This window comes from Aquila chrysaetos, chromosome 6 (genome assembly GCF_900496995.4).
Source record: "Aquila chrysaetos chrysaetos chromosome 6, bAquChr1.4, whole genome shotgun sequence".
Classification (NCBI taxonomy): domain Eukaryota; kingdom Metazoa; phylum Chordata; class Aves; order Accipitriformes; family Accipitridae; genus Aquila; species Aquila chrysaetos.
In genome coordinates this window covers 23774640-23795054 of record NC_044009.1, presented here as the reverse complement: position 1 = coordinate 23795054, position 20415 = coordinate 23774640, and the positions used below count along the sequence as shown (strand labels likewise).

The following is a 20415-nucleotide window of genomic DNA, read 5'->3' as shown; positions in this document are numbered from 1 at the left end:
AGTCTGACATGGACATTAGTGACTTGTTTTTTAATTAATTCCTCCTCCAACCCCACGTACACCACATCTAACTGCAAATGTTGTCAAAACCCGAAGGTCTTTTTTACGCATCTTATCAGTTTGAACAATGTGCTTGTTCTGCCACCTCCAGAGTACTCGTGATAAAAACAGTCAATAAATTGGAATTGCCACACATTTTATTTCTCAATTACTTCTTTTTATAGCCATATCTGAGGAAGAAAATAAGCTAGGGCTCTTATTAATGTTTCAGGCAGAGCAGAATGCAAGTGAAGCTGGAAAAAGGACAGATGTCGAGGGAAGGATTATCCTTCTTCTGCCCAGTAAAGGTTTTCAACTTTTTTTTTTTTTAGTTAATAGTCCCCATTCACTCAGTTCAATCCACTGCTGTTAATTCAACTGAAGGTATAATTCAGAAAATGTGCATGTATATGGTGCAGAGGTATTTGGAGGGACATGTGTCAAAAGCAAAAGCTATTTTATACCTAAAGAGAAAACCACTTTCCTAAACTCTGAGGTATGTAAAGTACAAGGTAGCAGGTGTTGATGATCTGGTGATAAAAGGGAGCTCTACACACCTCTCTTCCCCATCATTCAAGACAGTTCAAGCTGTGTGCCTGCTCTATTTCTTTCCCACACATTCTTCTCCTGTTCAGGTTGGGCTACACAACCACCTCAGACCAAATGTTAGTATAAGCCCATCCACAGAGACATACCAAATCCAAAATTTCAGCTTGATATGCTAACACTTGGCAAAGCCCTATGTAATTCTGTAGGAGGGATCTTACTGCTGAAGTGCCCAGTCAACAATAAGCAATAGCTGTTGATACACGCTCAAGCTATTATTGGACATTTTCAGTCAACAGATTGAAGGGGAGTTCAATGCTACTGCTGGGTAGACAGACACACACCCTGCTATCAAAACCAGATCATTCACCCACTTGCCTACTGAGAGTTGGCAAGAGTGTAAGAGTCATTAATACTGTATGACATTTTAATTCTATTTATATTCAGAATGCTGGGAGTTCCAATTAAAAAAATGGGCATTGCCTAAGTTGGGCGTTCGCAATGTTCAGATGCACTGTTGGCCATGAGCATGCAAACAGGTTCCCATTATTGCTGTAAATACAGAGTTGCATTTATGGAACATGCATCTCTGGTACTTTTACACTTTGGGGCACAGAATGGAAGAAAATCAAATTTATGTACCATCTTTTAGCTCAGCATTTATTATTGTTCTTGCCACATGGTAAGAAGGCAATGAGGGGCAGCCTGTGTGTGAATGCTGACAAACATGAAGGCTAAAGTCTTAATTTTAACTATGCTGTAAGTTACAGTCAGTCCACCTCTCCCATGTTTCCCCAAAACATACTGCTAACTTGGGCTCTTGTGTATTTTACTATTTTTTCTTCCTTTACTTTCAGATTGACCCTTGTTTCACCTTGGGCAGGAACTACCAATATTCAGCCATAAAACTACAATATCTGATACCCTCTCGAGCAAGCCTGCATGGAATACAGAGGAGCATCGCTGTGGATGAAAGATGAATCCCAGGAGCTGTATCCTGACAACTGCAAGCAAAATGGGTAATTCCAAAAAGTAAATGTTCACTTATCCATACAAGTACTGGTTACACTAGACAAAGTACTGGTTGCCAACAAGTTCACCATGATTTAAGTGGAGGGAAAGACATGTCATCTCAGTGCATTTTTTAGCTACTGATATCTATTGTATCTCATGAGTGGGCGCAGCAATCAAAACAAAAACAAAAGAATCCCCTCCACACCTGGAGAACAAAAAACTGTTTTCCCCTACATTTGTTATTAAAACAGAAGAATGTGCTTATCACCCCAAACAAGTCACCATAAGAGGAGCTGTGCAACAACTTTCCTACTCATGTAGATACTTACCTTCCGAAAGTCTCTCCATCTTCTGTCTCTCCAGCAGTTGCTCTGTTAAGTGCTTTTTCTGAGCAAACAAAAGGGTGAAGGAAAACTTAACCCTGTCTTCTGCCTGAAACACTCTCCTCCAGGATGACAGTGTAGTTATGTGCAAAGTGCATAGAGTTAAAATTCTGTAAAATAAAACGAATGAAAGTCAAAGCTGCATGTCTACTGCTAGGTTACTGTACAAGATTACCTGCGTATCTTCAGTACGTTTTCAGTTTCGGGAAGTGGAGGTTATAATTACTATTCAGTATTTCTACACTTTTCTCCAATAGATGGTCAGTTTCTCTGGGACAGACACAATCACTTTATTATATAAGCACGTAAAAAATCTCATAACAATAGAATATATCCCAGTCCTATAGATTTCTAAGTTGGTTTGAATTTATAGATTCTCTAATCAGATACTGTTGCAGGTAGTATACTGTATAGTAAGAGTCAAAGACTGATCTCTTTTTGCTGTTGCATCTTCCAATTTTCATGGGTTTAGATACAGATGGAAGTAAGGGTTACCAAGTCTGAATTTGAGAAGCTGCAGGGGCACCTGTCAGAAGGTGAACCTGCTTTAAGGCAATCACTGCAGCCTGTTGCCATGTTCCCTGGCAGTCTATCAGGTGTCTGCCATAGCACCAGATTGCTCCTGCTCACCTGCCTTCCCCAATCTCCCATGACAGAGCATGCAATTTACCATGGTAGGTGTGGACCTGCTGCCTTTGTTTGTCTGTCTGTCTTCTGGAATGACCACTCCTGAACAGCAGTCTTACACAGTTTACTCACCTTTTTCAATGAAAGAGAGCAAGTGTAAGTAAGTATTTAAGAATTTCTTTTCAACTTGAAAAATAAAATCTGAATAGCTCTGCAAAGCCTTCTGGAAAGCACCATAAGGAAAGGCTGAGCTCTAATTCCTTGTCTTCCTCCAAGCAAGTACAAGATTCTGTGCTCATTTGCCCTTGAATCTTCCAATTATCCTTCTATCCAAAAATCACATGCACAAGTATCTGGACACGAGAATTGCATGCTCAGTAGTGAGTCTTCCACTTTTATACTATATGAAGCTTTATGAAGAAACGGCTGTAAGATTGGATTGTGTTTTTCAAGCTTGAGGTATCTCATACTATTTTTTTCTTTTTTTACAGTGAATTGAGTAGGAAGCCAATTGTTTGAGATCCACATATTGTAGATCCAGACAGTTAAACAACAATGCAAACAGCAGCCAGTTTTAAATTTGTTCAATGACTTCTTTGCCTCCCTTAGTAACCTTTCTGCATTTCTGCAAAATAGCTCAGCTCATGTCCAAAGTCTTTGAACAGCCTGTGGACTTCCACCCATACCATTCTGTTGCACAGGAGGTGCAATGGCTTTCTTACAGATGCCAAGTTTCAGAACAGGGGAATGATCATTTAATCTAGAATCAATCAGCTGAAATGTGTCCAGCATGTTGAAGGTCATTCCCTGTGCTCACTTGCCAATCTACACTGAAGTATGAAACTTTTACCCTCCTCCTCCCTCACTTTTTCCCCTCTTAAATCTCTTTGGCCATATTGTATATTAGAATTCCATCTATAACAGAATATTTTTATAGAATTAAAAAAATATCTGATGAAATTAGTACATGGCTATACAGCACTGGAACTTAGAAATGGAATCATCTTGTTAAGTGTGACCAAAATTTTGGCATATAGTCATCTTCCTGAGGAAATATAAACAGTCCCAGTGTTATGAAGTATAACTAGAATTTCCGTAACAGTTTCTAAACACATCATTGAAACTATTTTTACAAGCAGACACTTGAGAGAACATTATCATTACACATCTTGCACTGTACAAATCAATAAATTGGAGAGATGGAACAATAGGTCAATGTGTTCGTTCTTTCTTAAGAAACATTTTTTTTCCTAGCCATTACAGAGGTCTCCCTTAAACAACCCCACTGAAGAATGCAGAGAGAAGAAAGACGACATTTCCAGAAATGTCAATAAGTAAGCAAAAAAAATAAGCTGGAGTCCAGAAGAATCATAAACATTCTGTACATGTTTTATTAGGAAGGAAATAGCTGCTTCCCAGAATTCTTAAAAAAACCCAAACCAAACTCAAAAAAAAAAAAGACTATTTGCCAATTTCTAATCTTTTCCTTCAACTTGCAGTCTTTCATTTTTCTTCTTTTTCACCTTAGTTATAATAGTGTAAGTATCATCATCTTTCACATTACAACAGTTTTAAATTTCCTAGTAGTATTATGTCACGCAAGTAAATGATGACACGTTCATTAATTTATCATTAATTTATATCTACCGAATTTAAAAAAAAAAAAAAGTTACATACCTTCATAGTAGTAATCTCCTTTCCCTGACATCAGTACAAAGTCAGAGGTATTTCCGCTGAAGTAGCTGGCGTTGGCCAAATACAAAATCAGCACGAGGGAGATGCAGGCTCTCCTCATCTGTACAGCAGGTAGATCACTAAGATTTCAACACAACCTGCATCATGAGCACTCTGATCAGTTCGTTCTTATTCTGTTCAGGTTAACCTCATTAAAGAAACTTCTGTCACAAGAGAAACTGGAATAGGTAGGACACATGAATGTATAGCAATTTTCTTTCTAGAAACTTGGCATAGTATCTCAGCAATTAACATAGTCACCTTAACAGATGAAGGCATGCCAGAAGTTCACTGAGCAGTGTGGATTCATCCCTATCATGCACATCACTAGCTACCTGAACCCTCTTAGTTCCCTCATGCCTGGACCCATCCAACCACATAGGAAAGAACTTGCCTTCAGAGTGAATTTCACCCTCACACAGTACAGCAGATTAGCAAAGAAAGAAATGCTATCACGTGTGATCAGCTACATATCCACACAGGTCAGAGTTTTATAACTTTTTGATGCAGAGCAAAGAGTCTTCCATGGAGCAAGCTGTTTTCACACTAGTGAGGCAGACAAGAGAGAGCAGCATCAGGCCCTCTATACTACAAAAGCCCTTCAGGCTACTGTGGGCCAAGCTGCCGAAGCAGGCAGAGGACAGAGAAGCTACAGTCAAGCGAGATCTTTGCAGAAGGGGTGCCCAGACTGTTGTGTCTATTATAATGCAGACCAAATGGATGGAAATAGTCATAAAGGCAAAGGAGCAGCAGCTTTATTATTATGTATTTTCTTCAAATTTTTTTTTAGAAAACACAAATTGCACAGGCTGCTTAATCTTTTACCTGGTTAACTGAATTACCAGGAACAGGAAAGTTAAACCTTAAGTTATTAAACACTTAAAAGGCACCTAAGATAGTTCTTCTATAGGCCTGAATACTACAGGTTAAGGTCCAGCACCACGGTGATGTGGTAAAGAACAATTGCTGTGTATCTTGGACCACCTCACCAGAAATGCCAGGCAGTTCCCTCTATAAGCACAGGCTCATGTCTCCAGGCCTTAGAACTGCAAAGCCCAGGATTTATTGTTCATCCTCCCTCAAAGCGCAACTCCAGCTCTCAGTCTTTGGTTGTCTTCTTAAGGGGACAGATGCACATCAGAGGAGACCACCCCAACACAGGCAATGGAGCAGTAGGGTAGAGTTGGGACACACAAGAAATTGGCTCTGTTTTCACCTGATCCACACTTGGGAGGAAGGCAAAGAAAACAGTTTTGTTTTTATTCCGATTTCAATGGCAGCTGTCGGAAAGCTGCTCAGCAGTTTGGAATGTCAGAAGTAGTCCCTTTGGAGCTGGATTAGAGGGCAATGCAGACAGCCAAGAGCACTAAGCAGATAGCTGTGTAACCATGGAGTAAAACTTATTGCGTATTCACAAAGAACTATATTCTCTGTCACATATAGCTGACTCAAATCTTGCAAGCAAGCCCTAAGCTAAACCTTTTCTGTAGGCTCATCTAATCTGCTTTCACGAAATAACTGTGTAAGATATATATTGGTACAACATCTCTAAAAATAAATCTGCCAGTCTTACTAGAGGGGAAGCTACTACGTCTGCAAGCCAACAAAAATAATGATTTTTCATTCTACTTAAAGTTCAGGAAAAATATTCATCTTTGCCAAATAAAAAAATGACAAAACTGATGGGAATGGAAAATATTTTCATGCTGAAAGAGGATATTACAAACAATGGAGACTCAAAGGCAAATCTCTCATTACCCTTTTTAAAGGAACTTTCCGAAATATAACGCCCAATTTTTGCAAGAATTATGTAACCTTTAAACAATACTACTGCAAATACTTGTCATCTAACTTTTATATAATTATTTCTTTAACAAATAATGATGGGACTGACCCACCCCATGCATACACACTTGTTTGGGAATTTCTTCTGGCCTGCTGGCTTTAATTTTCAGCTCTTCTGGCAGTGTTTTTTCAGCTCAGGCCTATTTTTATTTCTGGAGTTATTCCAGAAGTTCAGAAGACAGAAGTTCAATGAAGAAACAATGTGCAGATAAGCAAGCCTGATGATTTTCATCTTTTAATCCCAGAAAAAGGTAATAAAATTCAAGAAAAATGCCTTTAACACCTCAAATTTACTTTTTGACATTTCTTATTACTATTCTTCAGAAGAGAGGGTAGATGGGGCAGCTTCTCCATGAGATCAGCCTTAATAAATACCCTAGGGTTAATGCAGACAGCAACAAGAAGTATCATATAAATCATTAGTCCTCACCTGTAGCTCAGATGGTTCAAAAAACCCAACTGTTGTGTACTGAAACATGTTAACATCATTAACATTTTCCACACAAAGTGCTGCAAGAGGAGGAGAAGGAGGGAGTGTTTCAACCTGCCAGATCATGAGTTGCACAACCTGAGATGCTAGCATACATTTTCAAATGCTTCTCAGTCAGAGGCACATGTGTGATAATCTTCTGCAAAAGAGAGGAACAGTTGGCTAATGCCTTGCAGCCACACCCAATGTTAGGATGAATCAAACCAACTATGGCTTAAAATATCCCAATACAGCTACAGAGAGCAAAACCTTTGCTCTGTTCTCTGTATAGCAGCCAACAAGCCAGTTCTACACCACTTGCAGAATTAGTTACTCCAAAGCGTGAAAAAATTTCTCAAGACCCTGGCCTTTCAAATGAGAACATGCACTCATTTAAGAAATGCCATCTGAAATCTAGTAACAACCAAATGAAAACTTCATTACTTATATAAATTAATTTTTCTTCCTGAAAGTAGGTTATACTACAGTTATCTGAATAAGTTTACACATAAAGACACTACATCCCACTGTCCTACTTTACACACTGTTAAGTTTTGCAGGAGAAAAGACAACTAGAGAACTAAAGGAAGAGAAGTTATGTATTGGCAACTAGAAAATTGAAAGAATAGGACAAGTAGTCAATTCTCAATACATCCTAATATTACTCCAGGAATCTGGAACCCTTAGTAAGTCCTGATTCTTTCAGTATTGGAGAGATCATCCAGCAAAGTGAAAATACATTTTTGAGTCTTCAAGGTAAGGAGCCATCTCAGGACTAAATTACACTATCAGAAAGCACAGCCAGTTCCTCTGGCTTCTTATCTTCACAGTGCTGAAAATGGCAGGATTGAGTATCTGCAAAATATCATACGTCCACAACTGTTTTCTGTAGGGAAGACTGGGTCTTACTACCACTCAGAACAACAGCAAGACTCTCATAGCAAAATGATCTGGTCTAAAATTACTGTAGTGTTATTAGGGACAAATCTACATTACCAAGCAATCATGATACAGCACAGCAATACTTGCACCACTCAGACCATAAGTGCATGGTGAGAGGAAGGTCAAAATATTTAGAAGTAAATTCAGTTGCTGCAGATGGGGAAGCTGCTCAGTCACCATATAACCTGAGACACAGGCATCGTCGCATGGGACAGAGGCATGGACCTCTCTGCAGCCTCAGCATCTTCGATTCCACTACTGACTAATACAAACACGAAATAAGTATGTGTGGACCACCCTCTTCTCCAGGAACAGGACCGGATCTTTTCAAACGCTTTTCTAAAATCGGTTGGGTTCAGAATTTTGTAATTTGAATGCACACTCTTCAAACATACATTTTAAAATACTCATCCAGGTTGCTTTTTCTAGGCTGTTACTGTAAAAGAAAGTAAGAGTCAGAAGTAGGCTTGGATTGAATAGATTAAACTGAATTCTTGTAGACTTCCCAGTAAATCCACTAAAAAAATTCATTTTAAAATTTAGGTGAGATTGTCTTGCATGCAACAAATATAGATTTAGTGTTCCTTAAACCTGTGTCAGTACTTCTGCAAAAATAAAAAGAACCATCTTTAATTCTTACAATGATTGTAGGTCTGGTAGAGCATGTTTTCAAACATGAAATATGTAGTGTCCAGCACTACACAATCAGAAAAGGATAATACCTGATGCAGTCAATACTATCTACTTGGGCATTATTTCCTTAAGCTGCTCAAAGAAAAGACAAAATCCAAACAACTGGAATAAGTGCTAATTTATAATAACTGAGTCACCACAGTGTAGCCTGTGTCTTGTACTGGATCTAATAGCTCATATTTTACAGCATCTTAAGCTTGTAGATGATCTCCAATTCCCTACTTCTCAAAAGCTCATTACTTCTCAAAAAGTTATCAGCAAAAGTGATAACAACATCTGAATTTCCAATGGAAAAATAAACCAACATGTGACCTCCAGTCCTACTGTCCATTTAGACTCCCACTATACTTGAGAAGTTACCACAAATCCATTTTTCTCTCTTTCAGAGGTCAACCACTTTTTGCACTTTCAAGTGAAAGCACTAGATGCTACAATGTTAAACAGCAGTACTACACTCTTGGCACAGGGAGAAAATTTGTTCTATACTTTGCATACTCTTAAGTTCTGCTAGTGCCAGAAAATGTGCCAGTACGAGAAGAGAAAAGTAACATAAACACTCTTATGACAGAGTAATTGACACTGGCTGTACTCAGTCTCACATTATGGAACTCATGCTAAGGGAGGGAGAAAAGGTTTAAGCAGATTGTGTTCTATATTGGATTATGAAATATTTTTTGGTAAGAAACACCAACAGTTTCTACTTCAGTCAGTCCTTAATTCTAGATGATCTGTAACATACTTTAAGTTGCATTCAACTTGTGAAGCAACTCAATCTCCCACTTCATTACATGTACCAATCAATTCACATTAGGCCAGCATTTCTGGTTTGTTGAGAGACAAGAAAATACTTCAGTTATTATTTGCCTACACAAATATCCTGAGGTCAATTTAAATATTATTTAAAAAGGTCTTATTAGATTTAACAAAAATATTACTTCGTCTTGTCTTTTTTCTAGCTGTTCGGAATATGACTGAAGCTGTATCAACATTAGCTCAGCCTTTTTGCAGATCTGGATCTCCTTTTGAATCCAGATGCCACTGGATATTCAGCAGATGAACTGCTTAATGTTTATAGTTATCCAACAGGCAAATATTTATGGTATTTTGTTACAGTCGTTTTCAAAACAGACTAATTTCATTTTACCATTATAAAGAATGCTTAAATCCCACTCCATACATACATCATCATCTGGCATGATGGTGGACATTTAAGTTCCAAGGAGAACAGCATTAAAGGATCCTACTATGAGCTTTAAGAGAAAAATCAGTCTCTTAACACCTTGGGTTTGGGACATTTTAGAGCTGTTTGAAAGCCTATTAAGCTGGCACGATTCAATGCAGAAAAGACTTGTTTTCTGACACATCACAGACGGAAAAAAAAGGTGGGGGGAAACTAGATCTAGCTAATTACTTTTTATCCCATGGTCTTCTAAAAATAAAGTCCCTGGGGTTACCAGGCAAATACTAGTACCAGGAAAATACTCCAGGGCATACAATGGATTCTTTTTAACTATTTTATCTTCAAGAAAATCACATGCTTAGGACTCACACTTCTGAGACAGCAAAACTGAATTTGGGACATAAAAGTGGATAGGATGATGGTATCATTTCCCAATGCTGAGGAAGCCATGACTTTTCAGTTTTAACTGCATTTTGAAAGCTTTAGAATTATTCTGCTGGCTATCTGCAATTTCACAGGAACTTTTTTGGCAACAAAGGTGAGATTGACCACAGGTTCTGCACTGTTTCTACTACAGTTAGAAATATAGATCCAGTGTGCCAAAAATGAGGGAACTTGGGAATCTCATGGTTAAAATCTTGATATTGCCAAAGAAACACACACACACAAAAAAAGTCCAGGTTAGGCCAGGATGTAGCCCTGTTATGAATTTGCCTAGTACAAGATGACATTGGTCAAGCTCTTCCTTAACTTGTAATTACCTTCTTGCAGCACGAAAAATAGTATCAACCCTCTGTGGGCTCCAGTAAGCCTTAGGCCATGGAGAAATACACTGCAGGACACAGTCTGAACATTTCTTTTAGTTTATGCAGACTCTAGCTGCTCTTGCATTTCAGATCCTGTCAGTTCTGAATGCACAGCAGTGGGTTTTAAAGGCTATTTTGACTGTGGAAGAAAAAAACAGGCAATGAGGCGATAGTGCTTTAAACAAGCAATGGAACTGAAGACACATTTGTGAAACTATGGTACTTGAACAGCTGCATTAGATGCTGTCCAGAGCTTGCAGTTTAAGATCAAAATCGCCCCGTGTTGCGACTCCTGAACTAAGTGACCTGTCGCTCTCCCTATATTTGGCTTATGGTGTGGGTGGATATTGGTGATTTGGGATGGCAGCTGTTACACTTCTGCAGGAGAATGCCGCCATCCATCCTATTCTTGGGGCAAGGACATCGCCTTGCACTTTTATTTGAAGAAATTTGTTGGAACTTAGCAAACAGCTCCCAGAAACCTGAAGATCAGCTTTATGGGCTGAAGACATGGCCTACACCTTGCATCAAAAGTCATTATGAAAACATAATTTTCTGTGTGGGGAAAGGGAATTGTTCCATACATACCACAGGAACATGCTGTTAAGCAACCTCTTAACGAAGGATTAAATATCTACAACTCACAAAAGGTTGAGAGTGGTCTACTTTTGTTTGGGTTTGGGGTTTTTTTGGTTTTGTTTTTGTTTGTGTGTTTGGGTTTTTTTTTAAACAAACTGCTCTATTTAAAGAGAAAATGGGAACAAAAACTTCACCTCAGGAGAGAAGCAACTCGTAATTATCTGACTGCTCAGCCTAGTTTGTAGTTTCCCAGTTGATTTTAACTGTATTCACTGCAGCAATTACAGAGAGTTTTGCCTGCAAATTGTAAACCAAATTCTGCTGTAGCTCCTCATCTACCCTACACATCACCCAAATATGTCTTGCAGCTGAGCAGTGCTTCTATGAATTCTGTATACAGAAGAGTATTTTTGAGACACAATTAAAATCTTGAATTTGCAAAAGCCACATGAAAGATTTGGGCTAGGCCGGGATGTAGCCTTTTTGTTAATTTGTCCAGCAGGTCAAATTCTGCCCTAACTCGTAATTAACTTCAGAGATTCAGAAAGATGAAGAAGTGCAAACAGAACAGATTCTCACCTCCTGCCTGCCTGACATACACAGCCAGATGAATTCTGGCAGTGCTCACTGTTCACAAACTTGTAGTGGAGCACCTGCTGCTAGGAAACGGAGAAACCTCCCCAGTAGCCATTTCCATCAACAGTGAAATTAGTGTTTACAGTGCAAGTGTTTACACTGGTCAGATACACATCTATTGTTAGAAAAGGCATCCACAACGTACTGTGTAACAAACAGTTTCTTAATCAACAGCCTAATCACAGCAGTTACGTACCCATGCTCGTAAGTGTAGGAATTAATGAACAGTGTTCTACTTTGCTTGCAGTAATTAGTGTTTAATCTACTACTGAATTTTTTCTTTCCTACAAGCAATGTCACCACAATGTGAAAGTGTTACTCATTACAGATATGTTCCTACATCAGTACAAGCATCAGTTACAGGGCCACAGCTTCAGGTATGTGAAACAGGGTTCTGTAAACAGACAGCGCAGGAGGAGGTAAATAGGGCTTGTTTGGCAGGAGTAAGACTTGGAAACAGGGCACATGCAGTGGTGATGAATCCAGCCTACTTGAAGTGTGGGAGAACTTCACCTGAATTATTTCCTCCACTCTATTCTAACCTGAAGTCTACTTTACACAGCACTTAACCAGCACACGTCTGGCAGCTGAACAGTGCTACTGTAAATGCCGTATACAGAAGGAATATTTTAAGACAGTAACACTTGAAAAGTTTCAAAGTCTGGGTGGGATGACCAACTTATACAACTTCCAAATGCTGAGCAGAGAGCCAAGAGGAAGGAAGAGGACAACAAGGCAATAGGATAAAACACAAGCAGCCTTGGCTTACAACTCCTATACCAATTTGCTACGCAATCAGACCTAACTCTACGGAAAAAAAAAAAAAAAACTGAGACACCCAAGAAATTCTCCTAGCTGGTCTCCTGCCTGATTCTGTCTCTCACGATCTGAAGAAACAAAATGAGCAGCTATTTAACTGAGGAATATAACTGCTCACAATGAAAACAGTGCATCAAGAATTGGGAGGACTGTCATTGCTCACCACACAGAGTTATTCTTTCAGTTCTCTGTCTTCATAGATTATCTTCATCAGCCTCTTAACGTGTCTTGCAGTTTACCTATGTGTAATACAACGTGTGAAAAGAATTTAAACACCAGATGTATTTACAGTAAAATCATTGTTACATGCATGAAACCATAAATACTAGATTTGCAGTCGGTGGTGAAGAAACAGTTTAATGGAGAATGTGGTAACAACCTATTTAATAAAGAATCAGGTCCTGTTCACCTGGAGACAGGCAAACAACCACAGGCAACTGAACAGGTGAAAAAAAATAAAATGTAAGCAAGCATCAAATACAGAAAAGACTCTTGTATTCCACCCCAGACTTGTGTCTGTGAATTCCTCTTTTACGTTTTAACCAAGTAGTTTCTGAGTTGGGCGCGAATTTACCCACAGGCTCTGGCTGTGAAATGCACACTCTTGGGAAGTTGATGCTGCTGTCCCATGTATTGGTCCAACTCTTTCCACTGATGGAAAAGCACAAGCTAGCCCTGCTTTGAGGGGTACACACTAGAAATCCTTCCAATTCCTCAAGATTCAGGGAAATCTTCTACCTCTCTCTTCATTCTGGAATGAAATACAGTTGACAATGATTTTCCAGAAGGGGAATTACTCCAAGCCTTTTAGACAAATTAGACTTAAATTTAATACATGAGCTAGCAAGAAACCCCCAAACACATAATTTATCTAGCTCACTATTTCTAGTGTAAAGGAGCCCTGGCTCCAAATTCTGCTCATGAAGAAAGAAGCTTGTTTTGAGCGAACAGAAACATGTAGCTTATGAGACTATTTCAACAAACAGCCTAAGTACCTTCCCAGGTAGGCTTCAGCAGTTGCATTTTACTGAACAGCAGTATGAACCTACCAGCAGGAATCCAGGTCTTTTTTTCCTCAGTCCTGTTCCCATACCTTCACTCCCAGGAGAACACATGCTGAATCCTTCCATTCCTAAAATCTAGGACTTGGGGCATTTTCCCCTAATAGTGGAATCGTAAAGTGCTCAGGACCTGACCAAACCTACTGCAGATGAAGATGGGGAAAGGCAGACTCTCAGGGCTATTCTGAGGATGCACTAGAGGAATAAAGGTATGGATTAATCAAGAGATTTTCATCCTGATGAACTTCCTCTTAAAGCATTAAAAGTATATATTTTATTTGAAGTAAATGCCTACTACCCTCAGGGTAAATCCTCAGGCAAATCTTCAGGCTATCAGAGCACACAAAACCCTTTGCTACTAAAAATAAATCCAAGATTAGCCCATAGCTTGAAGTGATGACTTTTTATTTTAGGAAAAAAAAAATAATCCCAAAAACATTCCACTATTGCAGTTTGTAAAATTTTCACTGTTTTCAGTAGAAACAGTTCACAAGTCAGAACTCAAGATTCGAAATAACATTGTGCAAAATAGTACTGGCATAACTACACATAGCAAAGAGACTAGTGTAAATCAAGAATTCCATTGAAATTAGTTGAGCTGCTCCAGTTTTACACCAGTGTACATCACCTCAGAATAGGCCCTTTTTGCAGAACATCCCTGGAACTCCTCTGGCTTACAAAAATCACCTTACATGCAACAAGTAACCTATCAGTACAACATATGCAAGAACAGCTCCACAAGTTATCACAGTGTAACAGAGGAAAACATATCAGCCAATTTCATACAAAGGCAAATCTAATGGCAGTTTTAGACACCCCTTGACTGCTACCCTCAAAAATTGCACATATTATAAATGAAATAATTTAGAATAAAGCCAAGCAATATTCTTCTTTAACTATCAGTACATTGACAATTAGGGTGGATGAGATGTCCAGAAAGTTTTTTTCTTTTTTTTAAGCTTACTAGATTTTCCAGAGTTGTTTTGAAAGGAATTTGTGTAAGAAATGTTAACTTGCAGTGTTATCAGGCCAAGTCCTCTTCTGCAATTCAGACAGACCTTTCAACACTACAGAAGTCTCTGTAGTCAAATACAAATCCCAATGAAGAACTATTAAACAAAGACCATACCTTAAGTATTTACTGATGACATGCAATGAAATCAAGCAAGCAGTAACAGGACTCCATTTACATTTGGAGCATTCAGAAAGAGACTGTTGCAATTCAGTTGGGGTACAGGACTGGAAATTCACAAAACACTTGTGAATAGTTAACATTCTCTCCCCACTTGACTTGACACCAAAGTAACAGTTTCAAAACAATGCATCTAGGTCATTCTTTGTATAAACAAAATGCTAAAAGCAGAACTGATTTTCAGAGTTGCTGCACACTCACAAACTCATGTCAAGAAAATATACAGGTACGTCTTGCTATAAGTGGTCATTTTCTTTTCCTGCATACCCAGGTTTAGAAAAACAATTCCGTAAGAACTCTTCAATCACAATGAAACCAATTTTTCCACAGTGCTTTTCACCTCCCTAGGTTAGGAAAGGCATGCCTTCTATTACCTTTTCTAAAAGTGAACATTTTTATTTTAATACATGGCAACTTCATTTGGGTCTAAGCCATAATGACATCTTTAGGCTATGACATTTGATGAACGGCACACACTTAAAACTATGGAATTATATGGAGAAAGCACAGTCCTGACCTTCTCAAGTGTTTGGATGCTTTTATGTCAAGGGTCTTTTTTGCAGGTTATATTCATTTCATGAGAACAAGTAAGAATGACACACAAGCTTTGCTATGGAGATACGTGTAAGCGCGTATCAGTTCTGGATGAGAACAGGTCTGCAAGTCTGTCCATAAAAAAAAGATTCTTACAAATACCAGTCCTGCCTCAAACCATGAAGATAAAAGCAGCAGACCTATGCAGACTGTATGTGTGTGTGCACTCGATAAGTCAAATGGAAATCAGGATACCTAAGAAGTCACCCTGCAGCACTGATCTTTGCAACTGCAAGTCTCTGGTGACTTTCTATGCCTTCTCCTTTGCCCTTTCAGTTTCACAGAGAAACTGTCAGATACTCAGCAAGGAAACATTCAGTGAGGAAATATGGACATCACTGGCAATGAGTTACTGTGAAGACATCGGTTAGCATTTCAGAGATGGCAGGAAGAGAACAGGTAATACTTCAGCAAGGAATTATTGCTGTACCACTGAATTCTGTTAAGCTCAATAAGCAACACAAAGTTAGGCCTGAGGCAGAAGAAAGGTTAACGGATATGATTTTGTTTTTTTTCTTCCTAAAAGGCTCAGCTTCAGTGTTTTCCAACAATCTCAGATTCTGAATTCCAGTACATTGTATTTTAGAACAAACCAAAAAATAGCCCTGAGACTAAACATACTTTTTAAGAGCTGCTATTGCTTTACATAAATCAAACACAGCAATCATTACTTCCACAGTACGCAATATTTAATTTTCACTCCCTTTTTTCCTCACTTGGGACATGTACATGCAACCAAGAATTTCTTTCCAAGATATATGTACTCATATGTATATGTATCTGTCACTTTTCCAAGTACTTAAATATGTTCCTACAGGATTACGGCACCAAGCAAGGAAAGAATAGCTGAAGCAGGTCAAACTTTAACAAAGAAGTCCTCTTCCCTTGTGCCTTGAGTTTTTTAAAAAAGGATTCCAATAGTCATAGCTGCCACCATGGACCTTCATTACAAACAATGACCTCCTTCCTTGTGACTTACGCAGAATTTACAACTGGAGGAACACCATTTAGTATATCTCAAAATCAACTGTCAGTGTTACTGAACACTGCCTCCAGCCTTTAAGTGTGGCTAGAAGTGTAAAATACTAAGAAAACAAGAATATCAAGTGTGTCAAGTTGTGCATAAAAATAGACCTTTAATTTTTTTTAAGCTACAAAGTAGGCAATCAAGGAACTGACTAGGTCTATGCATAGTTAGGATTTAAAGTATGCCAAAAGAACTTGAACCCTTTCAGTAAAACTCTGCTTGAGTAATGCATGGGTCAACCCCCCAAAAAACTGAATATCCCACCCTTACATAAAAGAATTTTTAAAAAGCTCCATGCACTCTCAAAGCTATTTTGAAATTGATTTAAATATTTTATCTAACAGCTCTGCTATGGCACAAGACAGCACATAAAAAGTTTAAGGCTAATTTTTGTATGCACACATGTAAAAGCTGGTCTCAGAACAAGAGCTGTCATATTTTCTTAATTCTGAGTCTTTAGTGTGGATTCATAATAAAGTAGAGCTGCCACAGCAATAGTAGAGTTGTCCTGCATATAAAAAAAAGACTGAATGTTGTCCTGAAAGCAGTTTGTTTTTATAAAAAGCAGAAACCTCACACATTTACATTTGGTTTTTATCAGAGCAGCTCACTAATTTGTACAGTACATTGTCCAATAACATACAATGTAAACTACCAAAGAGATGCTCAAGTACTACAACAACAGGTGCAAAAGAAAGTCCTAGGGTAAGAAAGCCCACTGCTATTTGGGAGAGTCACTCTGTGATGAAAACAAACATGAGAATGCAGTTTTGGTGAAGTCAGTTAAGTCTCAAGGCTGTAATAAAGGCTATTTGTTAACTTTAGCCCTTTGGTTCTTAACCATTCAGTTAAGATCTCCTGATAAAGCACTAGGCAGTTTGGTATTGATGGAGAAGCTCTTTACATGCTACCATTACAGAAACAGAAAACAGACTTACAAGTACTTCCTTCACCTGAAGGATCTAATCTTCCAGTCATACCAGGTTTAAACAAACCTGTCTAAAGCAGTAAATTTTAGACTTCAAATTGCACTGTAACTGTTTTAGAAGAAACCAATTAATATCCACAAAACCTAGAAAAGAATTATCAACTGGCCAAATTACACAAATTTGATGCACAAAGCTGCTTATTTTAAAACTCTGTCCCGCAACAACTTCTTCAGTGTAAATCAGAGCTGTTACTTCAAAACAGAGTTCTTTAGTCCCATCTGCATAATCCTAGCTATTTTCATGGGAAGAAGAAGAGTAAACCAAATTCTGCTTGTTTGCTAATTTAACAGGTCTAAAATTTTAATACTTCCTGGTACATTTTTCATTTGCTGAATTTTTGCATAATGTTTTAAAAAGGGGTTCATTATACTATGAACACAGGACTAGCACATGCTAGTGAGATTTACACTTACTTGCTGAGTAAAGTACGTTGCTATCTTATTTATGTAGGATTTGAAAGAAAAATAAGTGTGCACCAAAACTATGACTATTATCTGCACAGGTATGCAGGGTTTTTTCTTCTCCCAAGTGAAATGTTTGCAACCAAATTTAGCATATTAAGCATTGCACAAAATTGTTATATTTGCAGTATCATCTTTAAATAGATGCAGTTATGAGGGGACCCAAGTATGCAACTGACCCATGGAAGCTATGTATATGCAAGCCAGTGAGAACTGCTCATGTGTAACAGACCAATATTCAGACCCAGAGACTGTCCATGATGACACTTTGAAATTACTGAATCTAACTCTGTAAAAGAGGTACAAGGTCAACTTGTTTTCTAAGTTGATGACGACACTGGTATTCAGGTCACTGAAGTTTTTTGCACATCTATATTGTATTTACTCAAACCCAAGTAACGCGCTCCAGGAACACGTGAGAAACCTCACTGAAGTTCCTGAACAGTTTCCGTTTGCAATTGCCTTTCCCCCCATTTTCATTTTTTATTATAATTTCAAAGGAACCATAAACTGCTGCACATCAGGACAGACGAGGTATCAAAAAATCCTCTGTTTTACATGCCAGCCTAAGTTGCTAGTCAAAAAGGGAGAATGTATCTGCTGCTGTAAACTTCTGTGTAACAGATACCATGCCTGACAAACCATCACCTTCAACAGACACACAAAACACCACTATGACAAAAAGGGAGGAAATCATGCACAGATATTTCAGTATTATGTGACCAGGGTCTATAATACAGTGATGAGTCACATCAGAGCAAATTTGTGCCAAGAGCTATTAATGATTCAGGCTGACTAACTCCATAAGTAGCCAAGCAAGCCTGTAAGAGGCAAGAGGCATATCTTCTGGAAGAAAGAATACTGAGTAAGAGGGTAACATGTTTTTTCCCCACCCCTGCACAAAAATCCTACAGACAAATAGAACAATACTGGGGCAAGTGCTTTAAAATGCAATTTTCCAGCCAATAAACTAACACTGGTGGGAATTCTGTGAAGGAAGGAGTTTTAAGAACGTGACTTACCTGAAGCACAAACTTCCGATATCAAAAAAATGTAGACTATATACTAACACTGCTTTTTGGATACTCTTCTGTTTTAGAAGTTGCAAACATATTAACTTGTCTTATTCTGTTTAGAGGTGAGGCTGTTCAGCAAGGTCACATAATTTGAGACTGCCAAAATACTTCAGCAATCCTTTGGTCCCAGCAGCTGTAAAACAGCCAAGTAAAAAAGAACCTTTCCTAAAAAAAAAAAAAAAAAAACCAACAAAAAACGTGGGGGGGAATCATCACCAGGGAAGTATCTTCTAAACACCATCTGCTACGCACCAGAAAAGGCAAATTTTTGTTACAAAATACACATTTTCATACAAAAGACATCTTGCAAAACCATCTGATTGCCCCTCCCTCTGCAGATTACAATGGTAAATGGGATCAGCTGGTTGGTCTTTAGATTTTTGTTTTAATGGGAAAAAAGTCAAAGGACACACAGCATCACAACAACTGGTCCTTTAAACGGCAAAGGATTATGACTGTCTTTCTTTACACCAGTGTTTAAAAAAGCAGGAGAGAAACAGAACCGGAGCCTTCATAAGCAGAAAGTGCAACAGAGTATCAGCTGCTGCATCCTCCTGCACTTCTCAATGCACTACCAAACTGTCAATTATACAAACAGTTCAATTATGACAGTGCCATAAATTGTTAAAACAATGCAAATAGTGTGATCAGAAAGGTCCAGTCAACTGGTTCCAATTTTTCCCCAGTAGTCGCCCAGAAAAATGTCAAAACAATCTAAATCTATCCTTCAGCTTCCTCAGTATGTCCCGGTTGCTGGAGTATAGAGGTCTGTGGTATTACTGTACTTGTTCCACGAGAGATCCTGTCTTGATCTGTGTTTGTAGACAAGGAGGCCATAGAAATGGGCTGTAACAAACTGGGTGTCATGCTGGAGGAGACAGTCAGGCTGTGTGTAGTGCCCTTAAGCGTGAGATCCTGTGTGGGAAGAAGTGGCTTGAGGATGCTGACAAGACAGAAAGCAGAGCCACTTTTAGGAATGAAATTCACTTTGTTCTTGTCAGGGCAGTAGAAGGCTGGAATTTCATGCAATGGCTTTGGCCTAGAAATAAAATACATACAATAGTTTCAAAATTACATTGAACAATCAAATTCTGTCAATGGCAGGTATGTATTGCTGAACACATCACCAGAAATAAGTTGAGGTTTAAACTTAAAGAATTTTAGCTACTCAATAACGCCTTAATGACACTTGCACCATACGGCAAATGGCAAGATGGTTTAAACTGCTTGTTTACACATACTACGAGATAAACAGCATGTTCTTAGGGCAGGCTGTCTCCAAACCCAAGGAAGACACTAACTTATGTTGCAGATCACAAACCTTGTCCATGAATTGGCATACCCAATACATGAGAAAGTATTCTTGATCACATTCTCCAGAAACTTTCACAACCCAACAAGTTCTGCCCCACACACAAACACTCGTTATACAGCAAACCTTGTGAAAGAAAGCTGCCATAGCAATGTTCTTAATATTGCATATGTTAGAGCTGTTCATGATCGTAGGGGGATCCCCCTTTCTAGTCTTTTGCCTCCTTTGCATGTTCAGTTGAGTGTGGCCTGAATCTCTGTAAAAAATGAGCCCATCTTACTTAAAAACTCAATGCAGAGAGTAAAATGTAGTATTCCCAAAGCGGCATTCATGATCAAGTACCTATAACCCGGGAAGGAAGTGTGAAACGCACATTTAGATCCTGACTTGC

General features: G+C 38.6%; 1 protein-coding gene across 1 annotated transcript in view; it reads right to left on the bottom strand.

The window, feature by feature from the left end:
* Nucleotides 1-13761: 13761 nt before the first annotated feature.
* The window catches only part of FAM117B (family with sequence similarity 117 member B), a 31660-nt gene continuing 25006 nt past the window's right edge, over nt 13762-20415 (bottom strand). The window contains 1 exon segment of the mRNA XM_030016672.2: nt 13762-19751. Coding sequence (XP_029872532.1) covers nt 19433-19751 — 319 coding nt within the window. The 3' untranslated portion in view covers nt 13762-19432.